At 34.6% G+C, this 11997-nt stretch overlaps 1 protein-coding gene across 1 annotated transcript; it reads right to left on the bottom strand.

Moving 5' to 3' along the window:
* Window positions 1–2839: 2839 nt before the first annotated feature.
* Window positions 2840–3915, bottom strand: phlda2 (pleckstrin homology-like domain, family A, member 2). The gene is made up of 2 exons (XM_048159076.1): window positions 3311–3915; window positions 2840–3159 (listed from the first exon to the last, which is right to left on the bottom strand). The coding sequence occupies exon 1, from the start codon at window positions 3859–3861 to the stop codon at window positions 3337–3339; it is 525 nt and encodes a 174-aa protein (XP_048015033.1). The 5' UTR covers window positions 3862–3915; the 3' UTR covers window positions 2840–3159; window positions 3311–3336.
* Window positions 3916–11997: the final 8082 nt, after the last annotated feature.

Below are 11997 nucleotides of genomic sequence, written 5' to 3'. Positions count from 1 at the left end.
TTAAGATCAAACAAGTGACTTGGTGGGTGCAGCTTATCTTTTAGATATGGGACGAAAGACATATTTCCTCTATAAACCCAACCCTAAGTATACAACATTCTCAGGTTCCACCTGCATGACTGTGAAGTTTGATGAGCTCTCACTACTTCAGAAGTGTAGTTTGAGACATAAAGTAAATACTGTCGATTCCATTGTGTCTCTATATAAAACAAACATAACATCTTACTGAAGGATTACACTTCATGAAATCCTTAAAATATATTGTGTCCTGTTTTTATTTTTTTTATTTTATTTAAATAATCTTAATAAAAAAAACTATTTATAAAAAATGAAAATTTGGTATTTAAAAGTTTAAAAAAAATTATTATACTTAATAAAATGCTTAAGAAATAATAATTAAAAAAAAAAATTTAAATGTCCTAAATATGTTTTAATAAATGCACGTAATGAAATACTGTCCTAATTTTCCTACATATGCTAAAAAAAAGCTTAAAAAATTTAACAGAAAAAAGTCTAAAAAAGTTCAACTAAATTTATTAAACTAAGTGCTAAATAAATACATTTTTAAGAAATATGTAAATAAAAAACATGTGTACTGAATATTTGTAATTAAATCTTAATAAAATTCTTAATAAAAAGAATTTCCTTCCATTAAAAGGAAATATTTTTTAAATACACTAAACTGCTTGATAAATAATAAAAAAACATTTAAAGGAATTTTTTTTGTCCTAAATTTTCCTAAAATGAAATGCTTAAAAAAAAACATTTAACTGAAAAATTGGTCCAATTTTGCTTTATTAATCTAAATGCTTAATAAATTAATAATAATAAAAAACATAAATGAAAATTTGTTTCCTAAATATATTTTTTTTTAAGTTCACGTTAATTAGGCCTAAATACTTCATAAAAATTGGGTCCTAAAATATGCTAAATGAAATGATTAATAAAAAAATTGTCCAGTTTTGTTTTATAAAATATACTTAATGACCTAAAAAAAATAAAAAAAATAAAAAAAAACGTTTAAATGAAAATGTGTGTCCTAAAGATTAAAAGCAATACGAAACTTGAGGCCAAGCTCTATTGTGAATGTAATTGTGGCTTATAATAATTGTGGCCTAGTTTATGAGTGATTAAGCCTAATCTGAAATCAGTGAATTTATATTTCATAAAAAGTATCATAAAAAATATTTCATAATCTCAAGTCTTAGTTGATATAAACAAAATTCATTGGCATATCAAGCCAAAAATTTGAATCTTCAATATTCAAAACCTGTCATGAGAAAGAAAAAAATATATAAATCTTTTTTCAAAAATGACTCATAAACAATAAAACTCAATAAAATGACAGGGAACTTTAAATAGATATGATAAACGCAGGGTGTATGGTATACGGAGTTATAAATGTCTCCATCCAGATATCCGGACACTTCCAGACCTCCAGGCCCCAGAAGAGAATACAAAGTGAAACTGAGCCGCCAAGCCTGTCAGGAGCCCATAGCTGAGGGGGCAGAAATGAGCCAGACATATTTCTTGACTGGATGCTGCTCCTTAGATCAGCTTGTCCTTTGATCCATATAGCAGCTAAATACAACTTCAAAGCCCAGCGCTCAATAATCTATAAAGCTGTGTAATACCACCGAGAGCTTTAGTTTTCACACTTGCTCCGACACATGCACTGACTTCAACCAAACCTAGTTTGACACCTGAAGGCATTATATTGAACAAGAATCAATGAAAATATATTTTTGGCTATAGACGGTTTCAATGGCAATAACATAAACAAACGTTTTGTGGCCCAAACTTAACTTCCGGTTGATTTCCACAAAGAATCAATAACAGAGTCGCTAGACTATTATTTCTGATAACAAGCAAAATAAATAAAAAGTAAGCTTACTTCAGCTAACCAGTATTATTTTGGGTTACCAGTCGAAGAAAATAGCCGTTACTGGGCCAAAAATGAATGCGACATAGTTACTACCAGAACGGAAGTTAACGTGTAACCGTGGCAACGCGCGTGCGTTCGATAAAAAGGTCTATACAAACATACGTTTTTAATGCTGATTGAACAAATGACACACATTTATAACGTGTAATGATGAGCGGTTTCATCACATGATTTTTGCTTGATAAGGCGGCAGCATTTATTGTATAGGGTGGATCACATAGTTTACAATCTTATCTATACACCTACACCTGTTCAAAGGGCAAATGTGAAGATTATAGCCTCAATAAAACACCCAAATTATTGTCTCTTATCTTGTTTTAAATTAAAATATTGCAGTAAAATAAACGTTTTTTAGCATTCTCATTGGGTGTGGCTCATAACATAAGCGTAAAGCAATGCTATACAACAGGTCTATTGAGCTATTTATCTGACGTACAATCAATGACACCACATTTCTGAATGAACAAGTCACTTCCACTATAAGGGACTTTCCACTCCCTCAAGAAATGCCTGGTTTTCTTTTAGACAAAAGCCACTATAATAACGGCAATTAAAACTTCTAGAAACGCTGAAATGCCATATTGTTTTTTTTTAAAATTAGGCCTAGCCTGATGTAATGACTACAAAACCACATTATGATATGAAAAATTGTGAGATATTATAAATGATTTTTGGTAACACTTTATAATAAGGTCAGTTTGCTAGTATTACAACTGGTTTAGGTCCATTATATAATATTAACAGATATAACTTTTGATTTTAGCAATTGAAATGAATATAAATGCTTTACAAGTGTTTTATTCAATGTTAAAAAACCTAATTGTAAAGTGTTACCTGATTTTTTTATACTAATAAAAATAATTAATTCATTATAAATGAAGTCCAAATGCAAACTCAGTTTTATGTAAATTTATTTAAATAAATACATACATCATGAAATAACTTAATACAACATTGGTATTTGCAGCATTCCTTTGGAAAAATAAATAGATACATTTACATGTACATATCCAGAGCCTTATGGAGGCCGTTAAGAAAGTTCAAGGATTCAGTCTTTTTTGAGGGTTTTGCTTGTTGAAATCATTGCAGGTTTATTCCGAAGACCTTCACAGACCAGCTCAACCACAGTCCTTATTCTGAGCACATGGGCTCCTTTCAGACATGCTGACATGCTTCGCTTTGGTCCAAACTTCAAGATTCAGTTCGCTGTATCTCTAAATGAAACAAAAGGGGAGAATAAGTTTTCCTACATTCAAACCATAACATTACTCAACCGTTAAGTCTACTATTCAATTGATAGCTTGTATTCAGATCAACTTATGTCAAACAATGTACTCGCTAAGTATAGCATAATTTATTTCTCACCATGTATGGCTTGAATTTGCAACATCTCAAGGTGCTCTAGCCTTGCATCTCTCTTGCTGTCCCAGAGAAGAGTTCTCCGATTCCTGTCGTGTTTTAAAGTCCTGAATGGCTTTTCTGTTCTGAAAGTCAATCAGAGCCATTGTGATCACGGCATTCCAGCAGTTCTCCTCGCCCGAGCACCTAAAGTCAATCTCCTTATTGTCTGTAGTCACAATAGTGAAGTACACGAACTTCCCGGTGCGCTCCACACAATCCACTTTCTTAATGGACTGCAGCTTGAGCTCTTTGGTCTTGTTCTTCTTCTGAGTGTCGGTGTAGATGTTCAGGCTGTCCGTGGTGAGAACGCACGTCTTCCTCTTCCAGAACTGGAGGAGATTGTCGCTCCTCTTTTCCAGCTCTCCTTCCTTCAGGACGTGGGAAATATCAGAGCCCGTCATTTTGCTAGCGTTGTGAGTAATTTTTGGGTTATTGACGAAAAGACAAGAATACGAATGTCCCAGAGCTTCGTATAATCTCCGCTGAAGTCGCCGACCGACGCTGTGTTTCTTCATGCGTGCGTAAAATCCAGCCAGATTTGAGTAGGTTGCGACGGAGATCGACACCTTTTTTAAGACTGTATGTAGCCCCTCCCACGTGACGTCATGTCAACTGTTGCTTGAGTATCAATGGAAGCGAGTGGGTGGCATTCTGGCACTGGGATCTGTGGAGGACGAAGGAAACTTTATGGCTCTAACATGTCAGAACTCAACGAAACGATTAAAACGATTTCTGTAGAATCTGAATCAAACTTATTGTCAAAAATATTATATTTTAAAGGATTAGTTTACTTTAAAGTGAAAATTACTCCAAGATTTACTCACCCTCAAGCCACAATCAGAGTTGTATTAATAAATATCCTGACGCATCCAAGCTTTATAATGGAAGTGAACGGGACCAACAAGAATGAAACTCAAGAACGTGCATTCATCAATTATAAACGTACTCCACATGGCTCTGGGGGGTTAATAAAGTCCTTCCGAAGCGTAGAGATAAAAATATCCATATTTAACAAGTTATAAAGTACAATATCTAGCTTCCGCCAGACCGCCTTCCGTATTCAGCTTAAGAAAAAAGCGTAAACTGATGTTGCGTCAGTTAAGTTTTTTTGTAAGTTGCATAAGGAAGGCGTAGGACGTAGCGGAAGCATTTTGAACTGCGAGAGGCGTTACACTTTCTTCGTAAGTTGAATACAGAAGGCGGAAGCTAAATATTTTACTTTATAACTTGTTAAATATGGATATTTTTCTTACACAAATGCATCACATCGCTTCAGAAGGCCTTTATTAACCCCTCGGAGTCCTGTGGAGTACGTTTATAATGGATGAATACACTTTCTTGAGCTTCAAACTCACTGGTCCCATTCACTGCCATTATAAAGCTTTGATGCATGAGGATATTTATTAATATAAGATTAAGATTATGTTCATCAGAAAGAAAAAAGTCATATACACCTATGGCTTGAGGGTGAGTAAAGCTTGGGGTAATTTTCATTTAAAAGTGAACTAATCCATTAATAAATAATAAATCATTATTTGTATAGTTATTATTTACAATATTATAATACATTTATTTTATTTTATTATTTTATAGATAGATAGATAGTCATGAGATTTTATTTTTAATTTTATTTGGGTTAAATGTTTATGGGTCAAAGTATTGCTTATTGCATATAATGATGGTTATAAATATGCATATTATGAGCATAGTTTTGTAAGGGATTTAAGGGCGTGATACATTGACATTTACAACTAGTGAAGTTGAGTAACTTATAAATGAAGTAATATAAAGTGTGACTGTTCATTTTGATGAAGTGTGTATTATATTAAGTCCTTTTGTCTTTGAAAACAGCAGTTCAAAAATCCAATGTGGTTTAATAGACTGATAGTGCTATCAGACATCCTTTGATGAACCATCTTACCCTTTCCTTTCATTTCCTCCAAAGTGGGATGTATTATGGTAACGGCCAGGGTGTGTTTGTGTGTGTGAAGTGTCATCAAGGAGAGCAGTAAAGAGATGGGCATGTCTGCTGGATGACTCATATTAGTGATTACAGAGGGAGGAGTTCTGCCAAATAAGGAGTTCTGGGATTTTGATCTGATCTTAGCCATATAAAAGCCTGACCTTAACCACATATTCTAGTATGATCCATCATAACTGATCTAAGATCAGAGGAAAACATATTCCTTAGGTGGAAAACTTGGGGCTTTTTTTCTGGTTTATCATCTAACCTCATATTCCAAGAAAGGCATTTTGTCCTCTATAACCCAATCTGGTTGCCAGTGGGTGTATTTTGATTCCAGGCAGTGACCTCATTATCTGTGGGAAGTCATATCAAGGTTTTGGGACATCAGTGGGATGATGGTTGGGATCTGAGAAAGGAAGTTTAGACTGGTTTAGAAGAAGAAATACATTTCCAAAGAAATGAAAGAAGGATTATTTTGTTGCCTCTAGACTTTGACAGAATGATTTGCACTTTGGTTTAATCAATCAAATCTGTTGAAGTCTAGTCCAAGGCTGTCCGGTATATGAATAACCATAATGATGTGATTCATACTGTAATCAGCCTCCACCTTCACTTCACAAAAGCTTCTTAAGTTGTTTTAATTTAATAAATCAAACCACTGTTGCAAAACTATGTCACTGTGTAAAGTGCGAAAAAAAACAATCTAGTTTAACCCTATGCATAAAGGGGGTCAAATTGACCCGGCAAGCTGTGTGTGTGTGTGTTTTTTTTTTTTTTTTTTTTTTTTAAGTATCATTGAAAACATTTATTTATTTGATATTCCATGAATTCTTATATATATATATATATATATATATATATATATATATATATATATATATATATATATATATTATCACTACCCCAAGAATGCATAAAGGAGGTCAAATTGACCTGTATTCATTTCCTATGGAATTTTGACTCAACATAATATTTTTGGATACATTTTTGTCAATAATAATATTTATTTTCTATAAACTTTATGGATTATTTAAAAATCTGTTGACTTTATTTGCTCTGAGCCAAGAATTTGACACCATCCCACTGTCTAAATATGCATTTCTCCTTGCTATGGTGAAAATCAGCATATGAAAATAGTATAGGCAAAAAAAAAAAAAAAAAAAAAAAAGTATCCCGGATGACCTACTACTTCAGCCATGATTCTGAAGAATCACATCCACTGGACACTACTGTTCATAAACCATGGTAGAGGAGTCATGAATGGCAGGGAAATTACACAGTGACACATTGATAATATTCATAATTTACACATAGCAGTCATGATGTTCTTCATCAAATGTACAGTATAGACTACTCAGACAATATATGTGATTTCATATGCAGTAGATGAATAGAGATAGACTATAGGAAACAGCTGAAGGCTCAAACAAAGGAAGAGATGCAAACTCTGCTGAAAAGGCCATTTGTGAGAAATGTGGGAAGTGAAGTTTAAACTTGAATAAAATCTACAGTACAGTAGATCTAAATTAGTTTATAGTTTAAGAAAAAGTACAACCAGTGTTGCCAAGTCTGCGGTTTTCCTGTGGAATTGGACTACATTTACACTGTTGCCGCGGGTTGTTTTTCATGTCCGCGGGTTGAATTGACCCAAAATAACGTAGTCCCTGGAATGCAGATTTTACCAGGGGAGCCCCACCAAAAAACACGTATTTTACCCCCCGGAACACAATTTTTAAGTTTTTAGCCTAGTTTTGGGCTAGTTTTGGGCTAGTTTTAAGAATATATACAAGGAAAGTGGACAAATAAACATGTTTGATATATTAAAATTTGTGTATCATTAATTATTTGAATTATTTCATTAATAGGAGAATTATTTCATTATTTAGTTTTTGAAGAAAATCATTAATTCCAATGATTAAATCCTTTAATCAAACTCAAAAGAAGACAAAACAAAGTCTTTTTTCTTTTAGGGGTTCAAGTGTGTAGCGGTCTAAAGTACGAAATGGCTCATAACTCCTGAAGTGTCTTATATAACTCCTGAAGTGTCTTATGTCATTAGAATCCTTGGCTCAAGATGGACAAAATGTATGGGATTCAATCGTCGATGGAATTTTCGGGTATTTTGGATTTTTTGAAAAACCTACTTTTGCGAACTAGTCCTAGGTTTTTGGCCCGATTGGAACCGAACCAGTGCAGTGAGATTCTCCGGAGTCTGATTGTCAATAATTATCAAAAAAAAAAAAAAAAAAAGTTGAAATTTCAATTCACGGCCCCTAAGGGGCGCCAAAACTTTCGAAGTGGCCGGAGCCACTTTTACGAAAATGGCTAGAACTCGATAATGAAATGAGATTGGATTGGACACTTGGTGGCACTATAATGTAAAAACACACGAAAACAGCTACAAATATGCAACCATTAGTCCGATTGACTAGAAAATGTGCATGCAGTGTCTTGGTCCAAGGTGCCATTATAGTCATTTGAGGACATTGACGTATCTTGACAAACATGGCCGCCATCAGCCAATGAAGTTTGAGCACCTATTAGACAAGGTTAACGGAGGCCGATCGGAACGAAACTCGGTGGGCATTTTTGACTCATGGTCCTAGATGGCTGTAAGAATTGTGAGAGAAATCATCCACTAGCTGGCGCTAATTCACACAATATTCATATCATTTGATAAATCTCGTTATGCTGAACAACTTTGCCTTAAGAACCACTGCTGTCAATCAAATCGTTCATTAAATATTTTGGGTGTAAATGGTCTTTTCCTTCTATGATTTAAGTGGTCACATGCTTGCTAAATAAAACATAATATCTTTTGCTTGAACCCCGATAATTGCTGCTCGCAGCTATATTTTGTTTTTGTTTTTATAATATAAAAGAGATCATCGTTAAATATGCAGAAATTTGTATATATAATAAATGTGAAATAGACAGACACCAGAAAAGGTTTTGTTGTTGTTGTTGTTGTTGTTGTTTTTATAAAATATTTTAGATAATTTAATGCAATGTTAAATATTTAAATATAAAAATATATGCAATTGTAAAATGTATATAATATATTATTTAAAAGTAAATAATTTATTAATTAAAATTAAAAAACTAACAGGAATAATAATAATAATAATAATAATAATAATAATAAACCTTCTTACAAGCAAAGTAATTTAAGAGGCAAAATCCAAAATATTGTAAATATTATATGAGCAAAAATGCTAATTATCGAAATTCTTGGTGAAGGTAATATAAAAACATTAAAACATTTATACATTTCACCAGATGTTTTCAGAATGTTTGGCACTTGGTGTTGCAAAATATAGAATTATGTCCAACACAACACAAAAAAAGTACATCTACAATAGTTTATATCAAAATATACCATTACCATTTGATACATTACTGTACTACAGTATCATTGCAGTAATTGTCTTAAAAGAACCAAAATTAGAAAATATGCCAGTGAAACCAAGCTGAATGGAATGAGAATATAGGTTGGACACAGTTATGAGATGGTATTATTTATGATGAAACCAGGCTGCAGTGAAAGGCCTGACCACCACAGTGCCACAACAACACTGCAGCTGTTACCTGACGTTTCTCCAGCAGGATTCCATGCCTGTCAAACCCCTATCTCTGTCAAGAGCTCTCCTCTCCAATTGTTTGGGAGACCTATTTTTGGCACCTTGATCTCCAAGCTCTCACAAAAAAAGCTTCAGCTCTTTCCTCACACTCATAAACGTATGTAGCCCTCTTGGCCAGAATGCACAGCGATGAGTCCCCATAGTTATTTGAAGCATTGTTCAGATAAGCCAGGTCTGACGAGGCCAAAGCAAGTGCTACCATATCGTGGGAAAAAGAACAAATGGCACAAACGTCTAAGAGAGGCATGAGAAACTATTGTGAAACAATGCACAGGGATGAGAAGTGCTGACACATATGTGTCAAGAAGCCAAGTTCCATAACAAAGCCTGATACCCTTTAATATAACCTAATTCACCATAAACAATCCAGGAAAATGACTGAATAAATGATAATAGCACTTTTAAAAAATCTATACATTGAAATTTCATAGGTTGGACCTACTGAATAGATACGACCTTTATTGAACAAATTGCTTGTTTGTGAATGAACTTAATGAATGAGGCATCTCGTTCTGAACAGGGATCTACTAACTGAGTGAACAAGAGTGGACATGTCATTTGTTTAGATCAGCATGTGAGTCAATTTAATAATTAAAATGATATAAAAACATTATGGAAAATCATTGTTTATTTGTGACCCATGCTGGAAAAATTTTGAGCTACAGGCTACAAAAATTAGTTCATAAAGCTCTCGTCTAGCGATCCCAATGATCCAAACAGCAATTAAACATCTAAAAGTATTAGGTCTGGGACAATAAATTGATTCATCTCGATTTGTGGATCACAATTCTTACTATTATCTAGACTAGAGTCTTGGGTAGGTCTAAAAGAAAACGCTCTGAAATGGTTTCATTCCTACCTATCTGACAGAAAATTTTTAGTGAAACTGGGTAATTTTTCCTCTTCCCCTGCTCCTCTGACCTGTGGCCTTCCTCAAGGCTCTATTTTAGCTCTGTCTCTATTCTCTCTGTACATGCTCCCTCTGGCATCTATTCTACGAAAGCATGGTGTGTCCTTTCATTTCTATGCAGATGACACTCAAATCTATCTTTCAGTCAAGAAAAACAATTCCACTGCGATCACCTCTCTTCTCCAATGTTTAGAGGAGGTTAAATTATGGCTAGCCCAAAACGTCCTCTTCTTAAACGAGGACAAGACTGAGGTAATTGTTTTCAGTCCTAATGAGAACTTTCAGTGTATAAGCCCTGAGCTAGAAAGTTTATCTGCTTTTAGATCGACACGGGTGCAGAACCTATTATTTTTGACCAGCATTTAAAATTTGACAGACATATATCCTCTGTTATTGGACCCGCTTTTATCAGCTTCGTTTACTGTCTAAAATTAAAAACTTTCTCACCCCCAAAACTCTCGAAATGGCTGTTCATGCATTTGTTACGTCGCGTCTAGATTACTGTAACTCCTTATATTGCGATATATATAAATCTCAAATTGCGCAACTTCAACTTGTCCAAAATGCTGCTGCCAGACTTCTTTTAAAGTGTCGTAAACATGAACACATCACTCCTATTCTTAGATCCCTTCACTGGTTGCCGATTTGTCAGAGAATAGACTTTAAAATTCTCCTCTTCGTTTATAAATCCCTACATAAAAAAGCTCCCGAACTCCTGAACTCCTTCACTCCTATACTCCACCCAGAAGCCTCCGTTCTTGTGATCAGGCTTTGTTGGTCGTTCCACGCGCTAGACTAAAGCGTAGAGGGGAGCGTGCATTTGCAGTGGCAGGGCCACAACTTTGGAATACCCTACCTTTAGAGATTAGGCTGGCCCCTTCCTTATCTATTTTTAAGTCCTTGCTAAAAACGTTTTTATTTTCCTTAGTGTACTGATTACCGTGATATGTTAAACTCTTAAATAGGTGGTTTTATATTTTCTTCTGGTTTATTTTTATGTATGTGTGATATTCTTGCTCTTCTGTAAAGCACTTTGGTCAGCCTGGGGCTGTTGGAAATGTGCTATACAAATGAAAATTGAAATTGAACTTGAACTTGAATTCTCTCCTGAATTGATTCTGAGCTTAGTTTTTAACAGCAGATGGCACTCTAGGCTAGTTTGGCACTCTAGGCTAGCACACTCTAATGCTCATGAAGAAGAACGCTCGTGCATTCGGTCGAGTCTGAGAATGTACTTGCACCTCAGAATGCTTTTATGACGTGAGATTAATGTAAACAGCCCACTACAAACACCCTTGTAATACGCTTAAACCTTTTCGAACTTTATGAATGATTATTTTATAGAAGGCTCAAGTGGTGTGTTTAAGGAACTGGAAGCAAGCAGAGTACAGCTTTTTCTAAAGCACACAGTGCCACCTGCTGTTAAAAACTAAGCTCAGAATCGATTCGAGAGAGAATCACAATGCATTCGGAAAATCTCAGAATTGATCAAGAATCATTTCTCGATTCACGATGCAACGATTTTTTTGTCCCAGCCCTAAAAAGAATCTTTATTTGTACGTCTTGTGAGAGGAGTAGGCTACCTTTCCATGCTGTTTTTCTCTGCTCGCTTCTCGACCCACTGGTGCTTCCCCTCCCCTTCTAAAACGAAGTTTGGGATCATTTTAAAGCTCAACATTCCAACTTTGTGAATATTAACAGCAAATTCTCGATGGCATGAGTCTGAACCAATGAAATGTGATTTTCAAACTCATGCAGACTTAAAACAACTTTAAAAACGATCCCGGACGAGCCCCCATTAAATGTTACGAACTTTAAAGGTCTAGGGGTTAGAATGTAACATTTAGTTGTTAATATTGCTGGGTTGGTGGAGGCAGTGGAGAAGACCAGGCACAAAGAGCATTTAAGCCAATTGAATTATTTATTTCCTTCAAGCTGAAGCCACTAAACAGTGTGCTATTTACAATGCATGATTTAGAAAACAATAATAAAGGAAATACAATAAACTAATGGGGAAAAGAAATGATGGTGGCAGCAAATTAAAGAAAGAAAAAAAAACTAAATAGTTCAAAAACTAAATCCCTAAAACCCTTTAACCTTACCAACCAAAGAAAAATGTGAAAAACAAACACAA

This window comes from Megalobrama amblycephala, linkage group LG15 (genome assembly GCF_018812025.1).
Source record: "Megalobrama amblycephala isolate DHTTF-2021 linkage group LG15, ASM1881202v1, whole genome shotgun sequence".
Lineage (NCBI taxonomy): Eukaryota > Metazoa > Chordata > Actinopteri > Cypriniformes > Xenocyprididae > Megalobrama > Megalobrama amblycephala.
The sequence above is the reverse complement of the archived record's forward strand: the minus strand, read 5'-3'. Positions and strand labels throughout refer to the sequence as shown.